This window comes from Onthophagus taurus, chromosome 2, assembly GCF_036711975.1.
Source record: "Onthophagus taurus isolate NC chromosome 2, IU_Otau_3.0, whole genome shotgun sequence".
NCBI lineage: Eukaryota > Metazoa > Arthropoda > Insecta > Coleoptera > Scarabaeidae > Onthophagus > Onthophagus taurus.
In genome coordinates, this window is record NC_091967.1 from 17,479,737 (window position 1) to 17,503,679 (window position 23,943).

General features: G+C 33.1%; 2 protein-coding genes and 1 long non-coding RNA gene across 3 annotated transcripts; all 3 read right to left on the reverse strand.

Moving 5' to 3' along the window:
• Positions 1-2,479: 2,479 nt before the first annotated feature.
• On the reverse strand, positions 2,480-3,565 carry LOC139429190 (uncharacterized). Its single transcript, XR_011639862.1, has 3 exons — positions 3,120-3,565; positions 2,716-3,042; positions 2,480-2,664 (listed from the first exon to the last, which is right to left on the reverse strand). It is a non-coding gene; the product is annotated as an uncharacterized lncRNA (long non-coding RNA).
• Positions 3,566-11,686: 8,121 nt separating this feature from the next.
• Positions 11,687-12,502, reverse strand: LOC139429172 (uncharacterized). The gene has a single exon (XM_071194682.1). It carries the CDS (start codon positions 12,500-12,502, stop codon positions 11,687-11,689), a length of 816 nt encoding a protein of 271 aa, XP_071050783.1.
• Positions 12,503-16,231: 3,729 nt separating this feature from the next.
• On the reverse strand, positions 16,232-23,871 carry LOC111428809 (Zinc finger CCHC-type containing 7). Its single transcript, XM_023064506.2, has 6 exons — positions 23,752-23,871; positions 23,233-23,699; positions 18,901-20,453; positions 18,531-18,733; positions 18,133-18,267; positions 16,232-17,872 (listed from the first exon to the last, which is right to left on the reverse strand). Exons 1-6 carry the CDS (start codon positions 23,752-23,754, stop codon positions 16,313-16,315), a joined length of 3,921 nt encoding a protein of 1,306 aa, XP_022920274.2. The 5' UTR covers positions 23,755-23,871; the 3' UTR covers positions 16,232-16,312.
• Between the last annotated feature and the right edge of the window lie 72 nt (positions 23,872-23,943).

The following is a 23,943-nucleotide window of genomic DNA, read 5'->3' on the forward strand; positions in this document are numbered from 1 at the left end:
TTCTAAAGCTGACAAAACTCCTCGTCAGATACGTTATCTACATTATATTATTCAATTTACATCTGATATACAATTTATTAAAGAATCAGATAACATAATCGCAGACGCATTGTCTCGAGTTGAATCGTTGACTTCTCTTTTTCCTAATGTCAAAAGTATACAAGTAGCGCAAGAAAATGATGTACAATTAAAACATCTTTTATTACAACAATCTACAAAAACTACCAAGTTTATTCTCTCCAAGGAAGAAACTTCATTTTCTAAATATCGAATTTGGTGTGAGATTTCTTCTTCCGTACCTAAAATTTATATTCCTGAAAAATTTCGTAAAATAATTTTTGATGCTTTTCATAATATTTCACATTCTGGCATTCTCGCGTCAGAGAATTTTCTTAAAACACGGTATTTTTGCCTGGTATGAATCTTTGGAAGAAATCTTGTCTACATTGTCAAAAAACGAAGACTCACAAATATTCAAAATCACCATTTAAAAGATTTGCAATTCCAAAAGGAAGATTCGAACATGTACACATTGATATTGTTGGTCCCCTTCCTCCTTCATGTGGTTATACCACCTAAAGCATTTCCTCTACGGAATATAACAGGGACTACCATTGCCAAGACTCTTCTCCGTCATTATTTTTCTAGATTAGATACGAAGGCAATTTGAATCTCAGATTTTTTCTCGATTTAGTATATTAATTGGAGCACATCAAATTCATACCTCCTCATTTCATCCCCAAAGCAATGGAATTTTAGAAAGGTTCTACAGAACACTTAAGACTTCTATTATTGCTAAGGGTTCACACAATAACAATTATTGGAGTGACGAATTCCCAGTCTTTCTTATTGGGCTCAGATCTGCTTACAAGGAAGACCTTGATTGTTCTCCTGCAGAATTAGTGTTTGGTCAACCTCTACGTCTTCCAGGAGAAGTATTTCTCACATCACACGAATTTTTGGATACTGAACCTTTACTCATAGCTTTACGTGAAACCTTTTCAAACTTACGTGCTCGACCAGTTTTATATCATACATTCCAAAAACCTTTTGTTCATAAAGATTTACTAAAATCAGATTTCGTTATCCTTAAATTGGAAGGTATGTATTACAGGTAACACAATAATAAACATGAATATACAAAGTTCACTAGAAAGGTGATAGTGATTCATAGGTGTTATAAGGTTTCAATTTCAGCAGGACTTGATTTGACAACAAAGGGGATTTCGATTACACCACCAACGAGGCACGACCTTTGATCGATTGTTTGGGAGACTGCTTCCGTTATGTATAATTAGCTTTGTCGAGAGAGGAACCTAAGTGGTTTCTCATTTAGTTGTTTGAGAAATCAAGGTGGAAATTCCCCTATATTTATGTTTCTCTGGAACGTATTTGACGTTATCAAAGCGCGTCTAATGAACAACAAAACCAATTAGATTTTAAATAATTTCAATAATAAAACAATTCGGTGATATTATCCAAATAAGTAGTAAAAGAATTTATCTTGTCAACACGATTCCGCGTTAAATCCGGTGCAGTTTGCGGTTTACGCCAGTCGAGGCGTTAATAACTTTTATTTTTCATTAAGTCCGCTAAAAAGTAAGCCGAGGTTTTAGTTTGAATAGAAACGTAAATCAGGGCGGGATTAACGCGTTTCAAGGCGTGATATTCATTAACGTTACTCTGAAAAATCTCCAAAAGAAAATAAAATTCAGTGTCCATATAAATCAGCAGTGTTTTTATTCTTTTAAACCCTTACTTTAAATGTTACTCATTACATTTTTCAAATAATTAAACTTTTAAAAATTAAAATGGAGAAGGCTCGGAAACACCTCGAGCATCAAATACCGGAAAGCTTTGTAACCTGTACGTAGAAAAGCTCGTCTTGCCAAGGGAGCTTTTAAGTGAAGCACCCCCGCTGGGTTACCACCATTTTGTACGTTGTTGTTGACACAGAGGCGTCTAATTAACTGTCACCACCAAATCCCCACTTGATTGCTTTAATGTTAGACCAAAAACGTCACATGAGTAGTACAAACTATTTGTAGTATCTAAAATAAAAATCTAGTTGATTCAATTAAGATTTATTTTAAGTAATAATTAGTGATTTTACTTTTAAAGAGTTATATTCGCCTGAAACAGAATTGCAACATACTATCACACACGCACACAGATTGTGCCGTTATACTGTTGGATTTAATCCCTGCATTGTTCGCGTTTGTCGTTCGCGTCCAGTTGTGAACTGACTGGTATTAACACAATCCGCATTAAATACGACGTCAAATATTTTTTCATTAAAACAGCATTAAGTGGGTAACTCGGTGGATATAAAGCCATCGTTGCGGGTTTTATGCAAAGTTTTTTTATTTTTTTTCAAGACAAATATGTAAAGCATGGAAAATTATAGCTCATTTTATTTCAAACAATAGATATTTAAAATAAAAAAAAGATAAGATTTGTTCTAAAGCCACATCTTAATGAACACTAAAAACTACCATACGAAGAAACAAGCTGTATTTGTACCAACACCAAAATGAGGATACACAAAGCCTCTAATAACGACATTAACTGCGGAGACGGGGAGATGGTCATTTTGAAAACAATCACTGCTACACCCTTTGAGATAAGAGACGAAGCAAGGAAATTCAGGAAGAACTTCGAATTCTTAAAAAAAAAAAAGGAATAGACTACCAATGATTGCTAAAGAGTGCAAACCTAGGTATGAATTCATTTTCCGTACATATTCCTATCTTTAGCCATTCTTCATACTGCGGAGACACTTTTCCATCGTCTTCTTCTTTGTTCTGATTTTGTATTGAACATTTTCTTTAGTATTCCTTCCTCAACAATTCTAACCATGTCATACCATTGCTGCTGTTTCTGCCATCTTTTGTACTAGAGATGTTGGAATACTGGAGATGTCATGTGCTCCCAAGTTTACTTCTTCTCTGGCGTTCTTGTCTCGCAATCCGTTTCTTCTGGTTTTTCCTACTGTTGTTCAGAGATACTTCATCTTTGTTACTCCTATTCAAAATTTTTGGCCTGTAGATGAATATGAGTGTATAAATGATTTTGTACAAATGTAATTTTGATTTAGTGCTTAGTTCATTTCTACCTACCAGGGTATTATTTATCCGGTAATATTATAGTTATTTATTTTACAAGTGGGCTGGAAACATAATTGCAGTACGAGTGTGGAGAATTGCACGACGAGGTCGTAGACCGAGTCGTGTAATCACACGAGTACTGTAATTATGCTCTAGCCCACGTGTGATATACAGCACTTTATCTACGACTGCTAAAAATTACAAAAAAATCAATTTCTTTAAAAAAGTCTATTTGACATTTATAAAAATATTTTCAAATGATTGTTGACAATTTTGAATTGTCAGTTTCAACAACATGTTTACTCATCTGGAATAAGTGTTTTGAAATGTAAAACCATAACAATTAATGTTTGTAATAAATAGTATTGTTTCTCTGTAAGTAGATAGCAGTTTTTCTTTTGTATTGTTGTTCGTTTCAATAAATTAAGTCTGTTCTGATTAGGCTAGAAATGCGTTACGTAATGAAACCAGTGCAGTAATGAACTTCATTACGTAACTCAAATGAGTGCGGTAATGGTGACTTATCCAAGCAGTCGTAGATAAATATTATTTATCTTGAAATCTTTTTTAATTATGATTCCCAAATATTCGTATTTTTCTACTAGCTGTAGTCGTTGTCCACTATATTTATGTTTCCTGTGAATTGTAAGATTTTGCTTCTGTTCCAGTTTATTGTCATTCCCTTCTTTTGTAGGCAGGTTTCCAGGTGTGAATGTCTTTTTATACAGGACTTCTGCTTTGCCTGATATTAGTATATCGTCTGTAATCGTCTGCCTATACTGAGTGTTGCGTCCAGATTGAAATTAAGGTGTGGTAACTCAAAATTCAAATTCATCGTCACATTATGATACGTATTTATATTTAAACATTAGATATTATCTTGGATGGTTTTATTTGCTGCAAATCATAATTAACACTATCTTTGAAGACATGATATGTCATATTAGTTGACAAAGTTTTGAGAGATATTGTGGAATTTTTGAGAAAGGGCAAAAATTTAAATTATTAGGAAATAAATAATATTTGTTACGAATGAATCTCCATTTTGTCAGTTCACAATACATATATAAAGCATTTAATTTTTAACGCATTATTACTTACATCTTGGGGCCCATCTTTGGTCATGGGTTTAGACAGCTACATTATTAGTATTGGAAATTTTGAATGGTAATTTTTCAAATAAATTGGTTTGGTGGGGTGGACCAATAGGATAGCCTTCTCGCTCTCTCGTTTTAACTCCAATAGATTTTTGGCTATCGAGATATTTAAACTAAAAGATATTTTTTTGAAACTTGAGTTTTTTATTTGAACTGGAACTTGTTGTTCAACATCTTGTATTGCTGCAACGAGATACATACTTAGATCTTTTCTTCCTGGTCTCATTACGTACGGTATTACCAGTTGAGTTACAGCTTCTTTTACCAAAAATTTTCTGTTTGTTAGGTTTCCATTGATTTCAAGCAATTTGAAAATTGTTCCATAGAGTTAGAGAAGCATTTCTACCAATGTCTAGAATATTTGGAAAAAGCCACACACACACATTGGCCACCGGTTAGTCTTTTGGCGAACTGTATACTTCTACACCATTTGATTCGTGTCGACATTATACTACAAATTTATTTCAGCTTTGTTTTTCTTCTACTTCTTCTTTATAGAAGCCATTTTGTAACTTCTTGGAGGTTGTCTTGGAAGTCTTTTGCATTCACGGTGTGGTATAATAGGGGCAAGAGAAAGAAGAAGAACTAAATAATACCAAATTGCATTTCTAATTATGGAAAAGTTGATGAAACCATATTCACAAAAAAAAACATTTGGTATTGCGAAAAATAAAGATATCTGTAATTCGCACTCTTTTCCAAAGCCAAAAGTCTCTGCGACGGGGAAAATTTAAAGAATAATGACCTCTAAAGAATGTAATCCAGAGGATTATTTATATGGTGAGGGACCTTCAACGTGCCCACAAGTAGAAGACAACCGATGCGGTTAGTAGTCAACCTGTTAGTTTCATCTATCTTCTCTTTGTTTCAAGTGTAACGAAATAGCTAGATTACTGAAAAAGCTGGGTGAATTATCATAGCCATCATGATGAATTATGGGGCAATCAGCTTACTACGAAACGTATTCTCGATAAGACAGGATACACTTCATATTTTAAAAGGGTCAGAAGTTAAATCAACAGTCGAGAGTAGTACCATGCAAAACGCCTTCCTGAAATAAGTTTAAACAAAAATACTTGCGAGCAACAGTCACTATTCGCAGAGGATGATCAAAGAGGTTGGATTGTCAGCCAAATCCGCAACATAACGATCGACTTGATGAAACTTGTGTCAATTGTAACAGTAGAAACTAGCTCGTATCTCATTTATCTAAATACATTCTAGATAGTGTTATTCTTAACAACCTGCATATAGGTATCATAAGTTTTCCTAAAAGATGAAAGATTTCCTAAATACATACCACTAGGATCAGTGGTGCAATAAATAACAGCTCGTACTTTTTTCTTCTCATCAACTACAATTATTTTCCGTTTTCGGAAAAGGTAAAATAAATAAAAAAATAATCATAAACATTCATCAAAACACTATTCTTAAATTTTCTTCAGATATTAATGATGTTTCAATAAATACAGTCGTATTAAAAAAGTATTGTTTTGAGATATTTTTATTTCGAACATAGTAAGTGAAGAAAATTTAAAGAATTTTTTATAATAAAAAATATCGTGCAGTAATGTGACAAACTTGTCAGTTAATTGAAATGTGATGTGTGTAGTACATGTGAAACTTGTCGCGAAATAATGTCGATTTTAGGTTCTCCTCGACGTTTCTTGTCTCATTACTGAAAGTTCACAAGTTGTCACGTCAGTATGCGACATTCGTATTCCAGTGGAGACGTTCATTACTTGCACTCCCACGATTCTTTCAAGTACAACATCATACATGTCAAGATAACTTTAATTTTTGTTGTTGCCATAACTTATTACGAATAAGAAACGTCAATATTTAACATTTTCATTACAATAAAAAATCCGCCACATTAAAAAAATATATATCTTAAATAAAACTCAGTTTATTATCGTAGATTTAACGATGTGTTTTATCGTAACTTACATAAAATTTACGACCATCGTATTCTTTAGACTTTACTACCATACCTACTAAGTAACAAAATGTACGAAAATTTGGTTGTATATCAATATTCAATTTCTTTAAAAACCGATTCCGATTAATATTTCACATCACGTTCGAGTAAAGAAAACTCAAGAAGGAAAGTATAATCGCCTTCATTGGCGTTCGTTCATTAAATCGTCGACTACCGCTGAGAGTTCTCTTTTCTTTCTCATTTATGTTAGGTACTTTCGCATTTGAATGGAGAAAACCGATGATGTATCGCGGAAGTGAAGCACGTCGTACAGTTGAAGCAAATTTGCGGTTCCATCTAGAAAATCGTTTACATAACAAAGCGCCCTCAAAGTTATTTGTAGAGCGCGGAAACGTGACTAAGTGTTCCTTTGCTGCGTCCGGGAACTGGTAACGTTGGAAAATCTGCGTCGAAAACCTCCCAAACTTAATAAACACTGATAACTCAATAACATTCTCGAAACGTGTCTTGTTTTACTATATCGTTGTAGATGTACTTGTTGGAATTGTAATATTGTGTTGTACAACACTTATATTGTTTGGAATAAATGTTATGATGATTCTTAGTTTGAAAATGTAACTAAAGTAGCTCATTATGCAATTCGTTTCACCCTTGTTATTTAATTATATAATAATAATAAATTATGTAATATTATTTGAAATATTTACGTATAGATCGTATAGACCCCGAGTTGTGTATACGATGTCGATCAAGGGCAATATTGATCAATATTGTATATTTTTATTGAACCAACACTAGACCTACACCAAGAAACATTCGCGTTTAGCCAAACGTCTCTTAAAACGGCTAAACCTGAATATTTCTAATTCTAGTGCTAGTGTTAGCGCTAGTTTTAGTTGTTAAGCATTTGCTAGTTCAAAGTATGAAAGAGTGGTTGCCTACCCATGCGTGAAGTCACAAACGGGCCGTCAAGGGATGCAATCCTTTTAGATTCTCCCATTCTTGGTATAAATATAAAGCCACGTAGATTGAACGCAACGGCGTGGAAAGCTGTCCGAATTTGTGTGCATTAAAATTATTCATATAATAGACTTGTGGCTATTAAGAACACTCCCTTCTCCGTATTAATCCGTTACATCGCGATTTTACTATATTTAATTGTAGTTATAAAGGACATTATTGACAAAAATATATTTGCTTAATATTTATTATTTATGAACAAATAAAAAAAGGCAACAAAATAAATTTACGCGATCTTCTTAGATTCTCTTAGGATATTCTTTGTTTCTTCATATAACTACGAAACTTTGCCATAAATTTCAAAAAATGTCCATAATGAACTCTAGAATATTGACGATTCCATAGCATTTTGAATAGTTTTAGTTCAGTAATACTAGTACTTTTAGTATCTAGTAATACTTGAATACTTTTAAAACAAACGTTTACACAAGGTGTTTCATGATCATTTTAAGCAGAAAAGTTCCTAAAAATATGGACTCAATTCTCAAAGGTAACTGAGATACAGCTAGTTAATGCATAAACTGATCTATTTAAATGTGTACATAAAATATCTAAATTCGGACTTTAAACGAACTGTTCGAATGTCCCACCGCCTAACTCGATGCACTTGGCTGATCTCTTGAAGATATCACGCCCTGTGCTGCGTAATTTATCCTGATGTGCCTTGATTCGTGTAGCACTGGCAGTAATACGAGCGATTGGTTTATCATGCGTGTTACTTTTACTTGATAAACATCGCTTTTCAGCCATCCCCACATTCCGTAATCTAACGGATTAAGGTCCGGTGACCGAGCTGGCCAACTGATAGGACCCCCACGACCAATCCACCGTTCCGCAAAGGTTTGATTCAGGTATTGCGTCACTTGACGGCCGTAGTAAGCAGGGGCCCCATCATGCTGGAAGAACATATTGGCTCTGGTAGACAAAGGAATATCTTCTAACAGTATTGGAAGCTCATTGCGCAAGAACTCTGTTCGCTATTAGACGCTCGGGTGGTACGAAAGGCCCAATTAAGTTATTGTCAATCATTCCACACCATACATTCACAGAGAATTTTAGTTGAAATTTTATTTCAACACTGGCATGCGGATTATCCTCAGACCAACTTACGGGCGAAAGTGCCTTCATCGGTAAAAAGTATCACAGGAACCAAGCGGCGGTAAGATATTATCCATCCACAAAATTCCAATCTCCTGGCGAAAGTGTGTTGGTTCAAGGTGTTGTGCTGGTTGAACATGGATGGATACAAGGGATGAGTACGCAATGTTCTCCATACTTTTACATGAGCAACACCAAGATGAGCAGAAAGTCTTCTAGCACTGGTAGATGGTCTGCGTTCTACCGACTGAAAAATTTGTTCAAATCATTCAAAGTTTATATATAGTACTCAGTACTTTTGAGTTCAGTTAAAAACTTATTAGGGAAATTATACCTTTTATAAGTATCTATAACGTACTTTCTTTTATTTTCAAAGTATATTCGATTTTTGAACGGAATTTTTCGTCGTTTTTGATTTGATGACTCAACACTTGGTGAAATGTAATGGTCGTATTTAGAACAAATATGTTTGAATGGCAAAATCGATTCTGGGTTGAAATAAATACGAATAAGAATGCTGTATGTTATAAATATCATTTAATGGTATTTTGTAATTTAATTTGGACTGAAGGCGATTAATCCATACGTTAATATTTTTAACGTGATTTGAACCTTGTCCCACATTTAGTTTACCAAAAAGTAAGAGTTGTACAGTTGTTTGCATATTATCTCTTAGTTTTGCTGTTTCTTGATTATAACCAGCTTTTCTACTATCATCAGATAATTTGCAAAGCCTCTTGCATAATGTCCAGTAATTGCCTTCAGCTTTATTCAAAGTTCCCTTATGCTTTAACAAAAAATCCAACATTTGTTTGGATTGCTGAGGTAACTCGTGTATTGAAGGCATATCACCTAAGTACCGTAGTATTTCTTCACGCACATTTTTAACGTCAATTTCCAGTGAACTTTTCAAAAAAGTCTCACCACTCGGTGAATCATCATATTTATCAACTATTAGTTGCAGTTCTCGTCTTCGTCTTAAACTATTAATAAAACACAATACTTGATCTGTATTCATATAAGCAAATTGTAAATAGTTTAGTTTTAACGTTTCATCATATCCTGTTAAATTTCTTTGGTATTTTATGACTGGTACTTTATAAGGTGATTTATATATTTCAACATTGTCATCATCCATTTTTAAAAGATCATCAATGAAATTGTTCGCACCATTTTCTTGTGGAATTGGTTTACTTTCCAAACTAATGTACTCTTGTAAAGAAACTGGCTTTTTGAATAAAACTTCATCGGAATCAACACCATTTCTAGACTCAACTCTACATCCTGTTGATGTGTTTTCTCCGCCTAAGTACTTTCCTTTCAAATAATTTATTTGTTTCAAAAAGTAATTAGGGATTAATTTGGTTGGAGAAAAATCAACATTAAAATACATATTTTGTTCGTTTTTCTTTTGATTTGGAACTTCCGCGACAATTTTATCAGGACTTTCAGTTCTTTCCACACTCTTCAGGTGCAACCTTATTGGCCTCAATACTATTAATAACGGTATGGATAGCTGTCCGAATTTGTGTGCATTAAAATTATTCATTCAGTTTAAAGTGCAAATTAAAATTTTTCATATAACTGAGTTTTGGTTATATTTTTACTGCAATCGAAAAATTAAATAAAAAAATGTCAACAAAAATGAAGTTTGCATTTGCCGTTTATATACATACAGCATGGTAGTAATTATATAAGAAAGGGGTAAAAACGTGGAGTGTAGTAATTAACCCCGTTGGGATTACATGCGACCTTAGTCAGAGTAATAAAGGTTAAATATTGCGAACGTACAGTGGCCCCAAAGGTCGTTTACATGGCGAGAATGTGCTAGAGGAAAGTTCGGTCGACCGCGTCATCAGGGTGGTTGGGTTTTGAGAGGGGCACGGAGAGGACGCGGAAACTCGTATCTCTGCATCTTTGATGAAGTCTGGCATAAACGATTTTCCGATGTTTTAGCAAAAACGTGAGCGGAATTTCAAATTAAAGGTGGTTTCCGATACCGAAAACTTCATCCACACGCTTCGTTTATAAATTCCGTATTGTTACAATCTATATCAGGTTTTGACATTGATAAAAAAGTATTTTTTATTTCATATTTGTTTCAAATGTCACACCGAATATACCCGATTTATCTCACATTTTTGTAGGTTCCTATTGTTATATATATAAGTGATAAAGTATCATCCAAAAATAGAAAAAATATTAAACATGAATTCCTGTAAAATTATGTTTATTGCATTAATCCCTGTAACACATAATGTCTCAGTTTTCATACTTGCGTCTACAATTTAACATAAATATAGTGATATACCATAATATGTAATTTCGTTTTAAATACATTTGCCCATATTTACTGTTTATTATTCCATAAATATTTTATCAACAATATCAATAAAATACAGAAGGGCTTTTCATGCATTATTCATCACAGTGCGGCTTACCTGGGTTTTATGAATAATACATGAAAATTTCCCCAAAAATGCTATCAAACGTTTCCTCTTATGACACATTTGTATTCCTTTGTATTCGTTTGATCTTTCACTATCTCCAACATAAACATATTTTTAACTTTTGTATTGAAATTTACAAAAAGGCTTTCCACGAATCGGGAGTTAAATAGTAAAGGAAGCTTCCTGCTTTTTGTAATAACAAGATATCTGGACGTTTTTAATCCATCACGCAATCTATACGCCCTCTCTTTATACGGCTATTCGTTCTAATGGCCCTCTATAATTAGGATTGTATTTCGATTTATGGTTTATGCCGCTGATCGAGCGTTTTAAAAAATGCCAGTGCAAAACATTCAATTAAAAATAAATATACGAGAGGCACTTTTATAGAGATCTGTTAATTACATTGATTTAAAAAAATCATATCGATCAGATGATTCCTTCCTGAATTGATGTACATATATTTTACAACATTTTAAATTGTTGCTCACAAAATAGCTGATTTCAAATTGGTGATTTCTTCTTCAATATTAACTTTCAAGTCTACCTATGACATTACTTTTGCTCCACCTAGTAATACACAAGACATGCCACATTTAGTACCTACAATGCTTTCAAGGTCTAAATTCTCTTCTCCGAAAAAAGTGAAGAAAATGAAAATCTGACCAAACTTTAAGTTCCTTCATATAAGCAGAAAAACTTTATTCTTTGAAGAGGTTGTTTAAAAAAATTCCATCAAGTCAAACAGAATAGAGGCGAAGTTGTTGCGTCACCGTTCTGGATTCTGGATTCGCGGGAAGGCAGGCTGCACCGCCCGCAGCACTTTGACCTTCTTCGGAGATCCCTTCTACTTACTTCCCTCTTTTGCTCAGCATTAAGGTCCTTCCAGCCATATTACCTTGGAGGCAAAGGCTAGATTTGTCCTGGTTGTGCTGCCCTGATTCCACTCATGCGAATCTGGATATCTCCAAAAATGGATAACCTTAATGTTTGGAGGGCCACGCAGTCGCATAGAATGTGTTCCGCCGATTCCTCCTCCTCACCGCATCCTCTGCAGATATCGGTGTTACTTATTCCCATGTTCAGTAAGTGCTTCTGTAAATGCCAGTGTGAAATGATTAGACCTATGACCAAACGTAGATTCTTCCTGGACAGCCTCATAAATAAATCTGTTCGTTTAGGGTCAGGGTACATCAGAGCCTCTTTGGCTTCGCGACATCCTGGTGTCCTGTCCCAGTAAGTTAGAAACTGCTTACGTGTTTCCTCTTTTCGAAGCTCTATTAAAGACCTTATTGTTGGGGCGATGAATGGTTCTGGCGATCTCGGAGGTTCGCCTGCAGATTTCCTTGCCAGATTGTCCTCCATGTCATAAAGCTTATTTCCCGAATGACCCTTTGTCCAGCAGATCGTAATCTCATTGCTAGCGGCTGCCTCACAAAGATTGTTATGGCAGTCCTCAAGCAACGAGGATGAACAGCGATACCGCCCGAGCGAAAGGAGGGCTTGTTTGCAATCACAGTATATTATAATTTTTTTGTTACTAATTTTGTTAGAAATTTCCTCAGCCGCCAGAGAAATGGCCACCAGCTCCGCTTGGAGCGCGGTGGGCCAAATTTCCAGCGGTTTAGAAACTTTTATTGTTGGTTCGACGGAATAAACCGAAGCACCAGAGCCAGTTTCCCTACGAGATCCATCCACCCATAATTGGAGGATAGTTTCGTCAGGCATGGATTGTTCTCCTACTTTTATTTCATATATATTTTTTATATATATTAAATTCGGTCTTTCATTAAAAAACGAAGATTTGATTAAGAGAAAGTTTTGTTCCCTGTCCAACGTCATTCCTACATTGAATGCGACAAGAAAATGAGTTTCATCAACAAAAAGCCAATATTGAATTTGTTAAGGACCATTTCGAGGTGTTTGTGATCATCAGACTTTATTCAAATCTTGAACGTTTGAAACTTTTTTATATGTTTAAATGCCATTCTCTAACTAGAGTTGTGCAGCATATTAAAATTCTACACGATGAAGATAAATTCCTACTTTCATACCTCCATCAAAAGGTAAGAACAACAATATGACATCAACTTACATATTCCTAAGACTTTCCCCTTCCGATCAATATTGCAGAGTAGAACGACTTTGGCAATGTTTATAATCAATTCGCAAAATTAATAATTGATTTTAAACATTACATATCTTAGTACTTTAATGCCTAACTTTAGCGTATTCTAATAATTCCACTACAAAATAGTATACAATATATTACAATATATTTTTTTGACGTTGCTCCAGTGTTTACTACTGGACTACTGGAACAACGTCAAAAGTAACGTCAAAAATAGTAAATATTATCTTGTAATCTATGTTTATAGAATCAATCAAATTAATACTTCTAAATACGTTATCAAATTAAGTGTTTTTTTTCTATCTTTTGTAACTCCGGTTGTATTTTTAGCAACGTGGGTTGCAATATTCTGAAGTGCTAAATAAGTTTCGAATATCATCATTTTATTGGTGTATTTGAGTTGTAGTGTTGGTAAATTTAGCATTGCTTGGATAAAACTTCCAGAATTTATCAGCTAAATACAACATTATTGTAAATAAATACATCCATATGTTGTAATTGCATCTATTTGTTCCAGTGTCGGTTTTGGAGATTATCTGTCATATTTTGCTCTTTGGTACACATTTCAGGCACTAATAAACTACGCTACTTATTAATCGAGGTTATTGATCTAGTTTTGTTTTATATAACCAACCGTTTAACTGATTCCGCAATGATTTTTCATTTTATATATTCATTATTTTTTCAGTTATAATTAGAATTTCAAATTGTGTATCTAGGTAGTCGTTTTGTATGGCAAGTACTCGTTTCATACAACCTGAAAATTTTATTTCTCCTTCTTTAAATGAATGAACTTCTTTTTGCGACTCACATGACTATACAGCTCCAGATAGTTCTAAAATGTCGTTGGAATTTAAGCTACAATTATCCTCATTATTATCTTTATCGCTGTCTTCGTCATGATTCATTAGTACATAAATTATCTTCCGAGTGATTGATTTGTACACGACAAAGGTACCTACATCAGAATTCCATTTACCTCTCGTCCCAGTTATATTCCTCTACATAGATTCTCCATCTGTGAACCTAATAATATTGCGGCATATGCGAGACACGCCACGATCTTACCGGCACACCACGTGCGAAGAAGTACAAATACCGCGCATCAGCTCGCAATGTTTAGACACACCCTAAGGTCCCAAATTCAAATTGTCTAAAATATCTTTTTGTTCATAACAACTATTTACATAGATGTTCATCCCCTAGATTTACTTACGTTTTGTATCCATCAAACCCCGTGCGGTGTATTTCTTTCTTATAATCTATAAAATATAATTTCTTTCCTGTGCAATGGAGAATAAAATAGTTCATTAAAAAATGATAAATTCATACAATATATAACCAAATCATCACCTTTCTATTTTTTGCTTTAATATTTTTTCCACAATTCTCTACACATAAAGGTGGTTTAATTTCGGTGGTCCTCTAATTTGATATAAATGCATGTCACACTGTGCGCAAAACTAAGCTCGGTTGATTGACATCACTATGCAAATTTGCTGGCGGCAACTTTTTGTGGGATTTGGTGGACAACAAAAGCATACAAATGCTCGGACGTTTATGGATCCCCGGACGACGGCGCATATTCAACGCTCATCGTTCGTAGATAAACTTTTTTGACCGTTGGACAATATCAAGGTAAGCCATGTTTTTTCAACCACATCCAAATTCTGTCTGAAATTAATGTGCTCATTGAGCTGAATTATCTAGCCTAGTTCTCTAAACCTTGCTCACGGCATTTATATCCACAGTGCAATTAACCAGAACGACAGGTAGATACACTGGTAGATAATGATAGCATGTTTATTAGAGACCTAAAGCTATTTATCAATCTATTCGAAAGCATTCTAATTAGTTTCACATTTCCTGTTTAAACGTATCTGGAAACTACTTTAAAATAATTATGGAATTATAAAAATCGAGTAATTTTTGATGTACCTATCTGGCGTAATTGAGCACAATTATAATAAGATTAGGCGGTGTAATTATAGCGCATTACATCAATATCTCCGTATCATTAGATAGCGTTCTAAATCGATTTAGGACGTTCTAATAACGTCTTCATAATGTACACCAATAAACATGTAAATTATTAGACATATTGGAATATAATTTAGTGTATTGCTAATTGGATGATTAACTAAAATACATGTATAATAATGTGATATAAAATCTGGGTCAAAAATTATTCTACAAATATGAAGCTTGAAATGTTCAAAAATATTAACATGTAATATCCATTATAAGATCAAACAACTATTTAATTATACGGTTTAATTATGATGTATTAATATAATTTGCATTAATTTATATTTTAATAATAAAGAGCAAACATGTAATTTATGACGTCTATTAATTCTGCGCGGTGTACGAAGTGCATTTATTATTAATTTTGATTGATTTACTGGATTTTTAAGCACAATTTCAAAAACATTTTGCCGCAACAGCCTGTTTGCGCCGTCCATATTAAATAATTGGATTAAAATTTATGTGTAATTTAACCGTAATAAACCGGATGATATTTTTAGACACCTTGTTCGATTGATTTTCCGTAATGTATTATTCCAATATAAATTTTCGATTCATATGAAAATAAATGTGGGTATCTATTTAATTAACTATCAGATTAACAGGTACATATTTGAATCAATTTGTATCAATAAATTATTTTAATATGCATCATTTTTCTTGATAAATTTTAATGATATTGTTATTTAAATTAAATTACAGTAAAACTTCGATATAACGGATCTCGTTAGACTGAACAATATATTATTAAGTCATATTATTAATATTATCTATTTAATACATCAGTATATTTTTAAATAATTGTTAGCGCTCATAGATAGACTCCAACTTGTCTTATTCCCCATGTTCATAGATTAACGCGGGGTATTCCCCGAGTTGTCTATACGATTTATCAATCAAGGACGTTACGTAGTTGTAATTGTTATTCAACACTGACGTCACGAACGGGCCTTCGAGATGTGCACGAATGTTTCTAGTTCTAGTGTTAGCGCTAGTTTTAGTTGTTAAGTATTTGCTAATTCAAAGTATGAAAGAGTGGTTGCCTACCCATGCGTGACGTCACAAACGGGCCGTCAAGGGATGCAATCCTTTTAGATTCTCCCGTTCTAGGTATAAAAATAAAGCCACGTAGACTGAACGCAACGGTGGGGAAAGCTGTCCGAATTTGTGCGCATTAAAATTATTCATATAATAGACTTGTGGCTATTAAGAACACTCCCTTCTCCGTATTAATCCGTTACATCGCGATTTTACTGTATTTAATTTTAGTTATAAAGGACATTATTGATAAAAATATATTTGCTTAATAGAATATTTATTATTTATGAACAAATAAAAAAAGGCAACAAAATAAGTTTACGTAATCTTCTTAGATTCTCTTATGATATTCTTTGTTTCTTCATATAACTACGAAACTTTGCCATAAATTTCAAAAAATGTCCATAATGAACTCTAGAATATTCTGACGATTCCATAGCATTTTGAATACTTTTGAGTTCAGTCAAAAACTTATTAGGGAAATTATACCTTTTACAAGTATCTATAACGTACTTTCTTTTATTTTCAAAGTATATTCGATTTTTGAACGGAATTTTTCGCCGTTTTTGATTTGATGACTCAACACTTGGTGAAATGTAATGGTCGTATTTAGAACAAATATGTTTGAATGGCATAATCGATTTCCTGGGTTCAAATAAATACGAATAAGAATGCTGTATGTTATAAATATCATTTAATGGCATTTTATAATTTAATTTGGACTGAAGGCGATTAATCCATACGTTAATATTTTTAACGTGATTTGAACCTTGTCCCACATTTAGTTTACCAAAAAGTAAGAGTTGTATAGTTGTTTGCATATTATCTCTTAGTTTTGCTGTTTCTTGATTATAACCAGCTTTTCTACTATCATCAGATAATTTGCAAAGCCTCTTGCATAATGTCCAGCAATTGCCTTCAGCTTTATCCAAAGTTTCCTTATGCTTTATCAAAAAGTCCAACATTTGTTTGGATTGCTGAGGTAACTCATGTATTGAGGGCATATCGCCTAAATACCGTAATATTTCTTCACGCACATTTTTAACGTCAATTTCCAGTGAACTTTTCAAAAAAATCTCACCACCTGGTGAATCATCATATTTATCAACTATTAGTTGCAGTCCTCGTCTTCGTCTTAAACTATTAATAAAACACAATCCTTGATCTGTATTCATATAAGCAAATTGTAAATAGTTTAGTTTTAACGTTTCATCATATCCTGTTAAATTTCTTTGGTATTTTATGACAGGTACTTTATAAGGTGAATTATATATTTCAACGTTGTCATCATTCATTTTTAAAAGATCATCAATGAAATTATTCGCACCATTTTCTTGTGGAGTTGGTTTACTTTCCAAACTAATGTACTCTTGTAAAGAAACTGGCTTTTTGAATAAAACTTCATCGGAATCAACTCCATTTCTAGACTCAACTCTACATCCGGTTGATGTGTTTTCTCCGCCTAAGTACTTCCCTTTCAAATAATTTATTTGTTTCAAAAAGTAATTAGGGATGAATTTGGTTGGAGGAAAATCAACATTAAAATACATATTTTGTTCGTTTTTCTTTTGATTTTTGAGTTTTTCCTCGATAATTTTATCAGGACTTCCAGTTTGAGCATCATGAAAACTACACTCTTCAGGTGCAACCTTATTGGCCTCGTTAGAATTAATATTTTCTGATTCTAATTCGTCTTCTTTATGGTAGATAAACGGTTGATCTTTTGGAAAATTGTATAAATCAACATAAAATTGAATTTGAGGGTTTGTAACTGGATGTGTTCGATTACCACGGCGACATTTATTTTCTAAATGACCCGATTTTGAGCATAACGCACACCAACGATCTCTTTCATCTTTAAAAGTTTCCTCGCGTGGTTTTACAATTGGTCCCGGTTTGGTCTATGATCAGTAAAATTCAATATTACAAAAATTTTATAGTTACATTAACCTATTAGGGCATAGCATCCTTAGACATTTGTATTTGATGTGGTTAATGAGAATCTATGCACTAATGGGTTTAAAAATATTTATAATAGTTTAACTCTTTAATGCACCAATTTTGTTGGTAAGAAATAAATTATGCTTTACAATCTCTTTTTCACACAAAACAGACATTGTCATATTCGGAGTGCATCAAAGAGTTAATTGGATTAACTTACAGTTAAATGATATCTTCGCCACAAATCTGGACAAACTGAATCAATGTGTCCATACAATTTACAAAGATGGCATTGGACTTTCTGCCAATGAGCACATCTACTACAATAAGTTGTATGTCCGCCAAGATTTCCACACTGCGCAAATAACAAAAAAATTATTGATGACTTTATGATAATGAAAATACTCATAATTGAGTCAAAAGTAAATTAAGTCAAAACTAAAATTAAAGGATATAAAAAAATTCAATTTCCTATAACTAATAAATTCATTATTAATAAATTAACTGTTTCAAAGCATACTTAGTTACTGTTTAAGTAAAGAAATTTTAGTTTTGACTTATTTGTAATTTTAAAAATGTATTTTTTTATATATATATTTAAAAAATAAGAATACTTACAGATGTACACATTGCCAAGGGACACCGTGGATCTTGATGGCCTCTCTCCCCACAAAGAATACAAGGACGCGGACCTTGTTTGTTTGTACAATGAAGAGCCATGTGACCAACCTCTCGACATCGGTGACATCTAGGGCCCCTTGGAGTTTCATAACGAAAATGTAAACGATCAATATCCAAAATTTTCCAATCATCCGGATTATCTATCCATGGAATAGACATTTAAATATAATTACGATTTATTAATTAAATGTAATAACTTTTTAAATTTTGTGTTGATTTAAATCTAATCAAAGATCCAAAAACAAAAAGGAAATTTACTAACTGTACAGGTGTATTAATAATTAAATAAATTATTTAATTTTAATACCTGACATTGTTTGTTGAACTTTTTCCACAGAAAAATTTAAATAATCAATCTTTTCTTCACCACCTCTATTCACTGAATTAGAAGCCACAGGTTGTTGCGGTATTTTTTTTTCTTTAATTCCTTTGTCTTCACCTCTCCTCTTTGTTTCCTCCTGACAATTTCCCAATTTTAGATCGGATGTGATATTATTGAAATCATCACAACTAAAATATGACTCAGTATCATCATCATCACTATTTTGTGCATTTGGTTCATTACAAAACGTTTCATCAATGATTATAAAATTGGGATTACTTTCTATATCAATATCAGAAATAACAGTATCATTATTTTTATCTTTATCTTCAATAGTTGTATCATTTTGATTTTGTGTCTTTCGTTTTTTACTTGTAGATGTATCCAAACTTTCAGATTTTCGCTTCTTTGTTTCAATTAATGTTTGATCTAATTGAGAAGTACTAGGGATTTCTTCTGTAACTAATTTTGTTATGGAAAGAGAAGAATCTCCCAACGTTTTATCTGGTTCAACTACATCTAAATCATTATCTCTATTAACAGAAGAAAGTTGAGGTAATTGTTTCGAATTTAAACAACTAACTTTATTTTCTTCATAATCACTTTCTGAGCTTGAATCATCCGAACTTGAATTCGTCGCAGCTACGGTATGTCGTTGACTAGCTAGCGTACAAACTTGTTCAAAACTATCTTTTTCAACACGATTCGAGTTATCCCTACTCGGTGTTATATAATTACCAAACGATTCGAGATTTGTATCATCAAAAAATCGTTTCGTTGGCGTTTCAAAATCAACGGTATTGAAATGATTAGTTTTGGGGAGAGTAGCATCACTCGTTGTGCTATCAGTTTCAGACATATCAATAACATTTTTTGAAGAATTATTAGTGTTTCTAAAATCACTTCCGTGTAGACTAAAATTAAATTTCGAATTATTCACGTCAACGGAATTATCGAGAAAATCATTCGAAGCCGAATCAGGTGTTCTTAATTCCCGTCTTAATCGCATTTGAGGAATGTTTGGTATTTTTATATCCGAATTTGTTGAAGCTGTTTCGCTATGTTTTTCATCGTCTTTAAGACTGGCACTAACGGAATCACAATCAATTTCAATTACTTCTATATGTTTCGATTCGGGTTCGATGAAAATTACATCATCGTCGGTTTTACTTGTGTTTAAACTATCAGAACTGCCTGGTTCTGTTTTAATACTATTTAAAGTGGGATCAGGTGTCGATGTATCAAGAGGTCGGGTTTCTTCTTGTTTTACATCGTCATCCGAACTTAACTCCACTACTTCCCTTTTTTCTAATATTTCCTCACAATCGCTATTATTATCACTTTCAGATAATACAATAACTGAATTGTTTCGGGAATCCCTCGATAACGGTTTTACCGTTAAAGAATGTTCAATAAAAACTTTGTTATTATCTGTTGTTTTAGACTCTACTTCGTTTTTTTCTTGTTGAATGAGAGCTTTTAAGGCAAGCGCTTCTTCTTTCATTTGTTGCCTCCTCAACATCTTCTTTTGTTTATACCTTATGGAAAAATTCAAGAATGTGAAATAATAATAATAATATAATACCGAAAAATCACATTAAAATTTCGATGTGACGTCACAAGCAATGTTAACCATGTATTTTCCTATTAAATTAAGGTCAACACTAACCTACAAATTGTTTATTTTATAGCCACGCACAAAATCAATCTGATAAACGTAAAAGTAAAGTTATTTTCACTAAACTAGGTGAGATTACGGATGAAACACCCTAGTTTTTCTTAGGCTTTCGATGACTGCATAACGAGTGACTACCTGTCGTTAGATAGACTGTGTGTCAATAGACTGTATTTTAATACGAGAACTAACACTAGACCGAAAACTAGAAACATTCGGATTTAGCCCCACGTCTCTCAAGACGGCTAAACCCGAATGATTCTAGGTCTAGGTCTTGTGTTAATTCTAGTGATAGTGTAAAATAGAACTAATACTAGATCTAAAACTAGAAAGTATCTGGTTTAGCCGTGCATCTGAAGACGAAAGATAGTTTTTCCAAAAAAAAAACAATTAATATTTTTCACACAATAATGTTAAGTCAAAAGGAAGATTTCGTCAAAATCTAAATTAAATAGAAACCCAACGAGTCCAGAGTATTATTGCTTATTATCTCCGTAAAACATTGCGGAAAATGTTGAGAGATTAGCATAAACTTCTACAAATTCTGCAAGTTGGTTGAAAAAGATGCAGCACATATTAGGTAACTGATTCCAGAAAGTTCAGAATCAGTTGTAAGTATTTAGACAACGTTGAGGTTGACCTTTATTTTATTCTCATACTTACAATAGATTCTGGTGATATTCAAAGCTGCGTTTTGAAACCTTCCAAACATATTCAATTTGCATTATTACATATTTTGGCAAATACTAAAACTTGCAGACTCAGTTTTGAGTGTTGACACAAAATTATGCAGGTTGGTAGGAAAAGATGCAGTACATTTTAGGATGTGGTGACTGTTTCCAGAAAATTTAAAATCAATTCTAAGTGCTTAGACAACGTTGAGGTTGGTGTTATTGAAAGCTACGTTTTGAAACAAATTTAGCTTATGATTGGATCGGCTTTCTTTTCAGACATTTTCAAACTCCAAACCCGTTCCATTTGCATTATTACATCTTTTGGCAAACACCAAAACTTACCAGAGTCAATTATAAACGTTTACATAAAATTGATTATGGAAAATATCTTTCCAAGAGAAAAAAAATCTGTTGTAGTTCAATAATATTATATACATTTTATTATCTAACGCTAAATATATTTAAAACTAGAACACTAGACCTAGAAACATTTGGATTTACACGAACGTCTCTCAAGACGGTTAAGCCCAAATGATTCTAGTTCTAGGTCTTGTGTTAGTTCTAGTAATAGTGCTAGCGTAAAACTAGAACTAACACTAGACCTAGAACGAGAAACATCCGGTTTAGCCACACGTCTCTCAAGACGGCTAAACCCGAATGATTCTAGCTCTAGGTATTGTGTTAATTCTAGTGATAGTGTAAAACTAGAACTAACACTAGACCTAGAACTAGAAAGTATCGGGTTTAGCCGCATGCCTCTCAAGACGGCTAAACCCGAATAATTCTAGTGCTAGATCTTGTGTCAGTTCTAGTGTAAAACTAGACCTAGAACTAGAAACATTCGGATTTAGCCGCACGTCTCTCAAGACGGCTAAATCCAAATGATTCTAGTTCTAGGTCTTGTGTTAGTGTAAAACTAGAACTAACACTAGACCTAGTGTCACACTAGATCTAGAACCAGAATTATTCTGGTTTAGCCGTCTTGAGAGAAGTGGGGCTAAATCCGAATGTTTCTAGTTTTTGGACTAGTGTTAGTTCTAGTAATAGTGCTAGCGTAAAAGTAGAACTAACACTAGACCTAGAATTGCTCCATGCCTAACCCGACATTTGAGAAATTCGCATTGGTGCAAACGTTAATTAACCTAACTCAAAGTGGAATTTCCACACAAAATTCTGAAATAAATCAGTAAATTATTGGATCAGAATGTAACATTTAAAGAGGGGGTAGGGCATCAAGTATAGATTTTAGGTTATCTTTAGTTTGTACGACATTTTAGTCGTTGTTCGTCGAAACCCTAAGAAATAACCGTATTTCACCCAAAAATATGCGTTTTAACCAAATGTGCTGCGAAAATACAGGGGGTGGTTCAGTTTTTAATCGGGAAACTTTACTAGGATGTAGTACTTGCCAAAATAACACAAGTTTTTTATATAAACATAGGGTCGAAAGACTTTTGTTTTCAAGCTATGAGCTGTCAAAGTTGAGCCAAAACTTTACATTTTCTCTTTTATTTTGGGTATAAGTAAAGTGTAGAATTTGAAATTTTGTATGTATGTACTACTGGTTAACACCATACTTTAAACTTCCCTTGCGCCCTTCTAAGGGGATGAAATTCACAACCCCTTTGATTTTTTTATAACAACTTTTTAATGTCATGGAATATTAACATAAAAAAATATGAGTTGTAAAACTTATTCATTATTGGTACTTTTTTGCCTTTTAAGTTTTTTCCATAAAGACAATAGTTTTAGCATAAAAAAATAGTAAAGATTCCTGATTAAAAACTAAACCAGCCTGTATATGGTTATGACGTCACAAAAAGTGAGGTTAAGTAGAAACTTTAAAGTGATTTTTTTGGTAAATTTTACACTTTTCCGCACTTTTTTTTATTAATAACTGTTTAATTGATTAATTTCGCTTAAATTGTCGAATTTTAAGCGACATGATGATTCTTATATTATACCTACCTTTTTCTTTTTTCAAGATTTTTTTGTTTCTTAGCTTCAACTTTTTCTTGTCTCTTCAAATATTTTTCAAAATTTTTGTTTGGAAATACATTTGGAGAGATAATTTGCGTAGGCACTATAGGTGGCACAATAATGAAATTATTATGAGGTTGAAACGGCGAAATCACCGGTGGTTCCATCATATCAATTCCTTTATAATAACGATTGTTGAAAATCGTTCGATGCGTATTTTCCTGAATATCCCTTATTTCTTGGTTTGTAGATAAAGGTATAAACTCGGGAGGTGCTGTCACAACAGGTTTTTTTATGGGGATTTGAAAATATCTTGAAGGTCGCTTAAATTCCGCAATAACATTTGTTGGAGTTTCTTGTTTTTGTGTTTGAGGATTGTTATTTTCCGCAGGGGAATGATAAACTTGACTGTAAAGTCTTGATTCTAAATCCTCCATATCTATATCTAACCCCTCCTTTAAAAACATTATATAATTTTTGATATTTCTTATAAAAATAATCACTTACCATCGCTGATATCTTATGTTACACTTAAATTACGATGTCATATAGTTTTTAATTAGATATGAATCTACACAGTTGAACACGTGCAAATATCATGTCATGTCAAAAAAATTACTTAATTTGCAATGGCAGATAGGGAAAAATAAAATATCCCCAGTATTATCGATAAAGTAGAAAATTACTACTTTTAGAAAC

Bases quoted from the DNA above. Each gene is read 5' to 3' on its own strand.
- LOC111428809 (XM_023064506.2), bottom strand. The intron at 18,734-18,900 runs GTATTAAAATTA...TTCCATGGATAG, and splicing joins AGTTCAACAAACAATGTCAG to ATAATCCGGATGATTGGAAA. The intron at 17,873-18,132 runs GTAAGTTAATCC...TACTGATCATAG, and splicing joins GGCGAAGATATCATTTAACT to ACCAAACCGGGACCAATTGT.
- LOC139429172 (XM_071194682.1), bottom strand. From the start codon at position 12,502: ATGCCTGACGAAACTATCCTCCAATTATGGGTGGATGGATCTCGTAGG.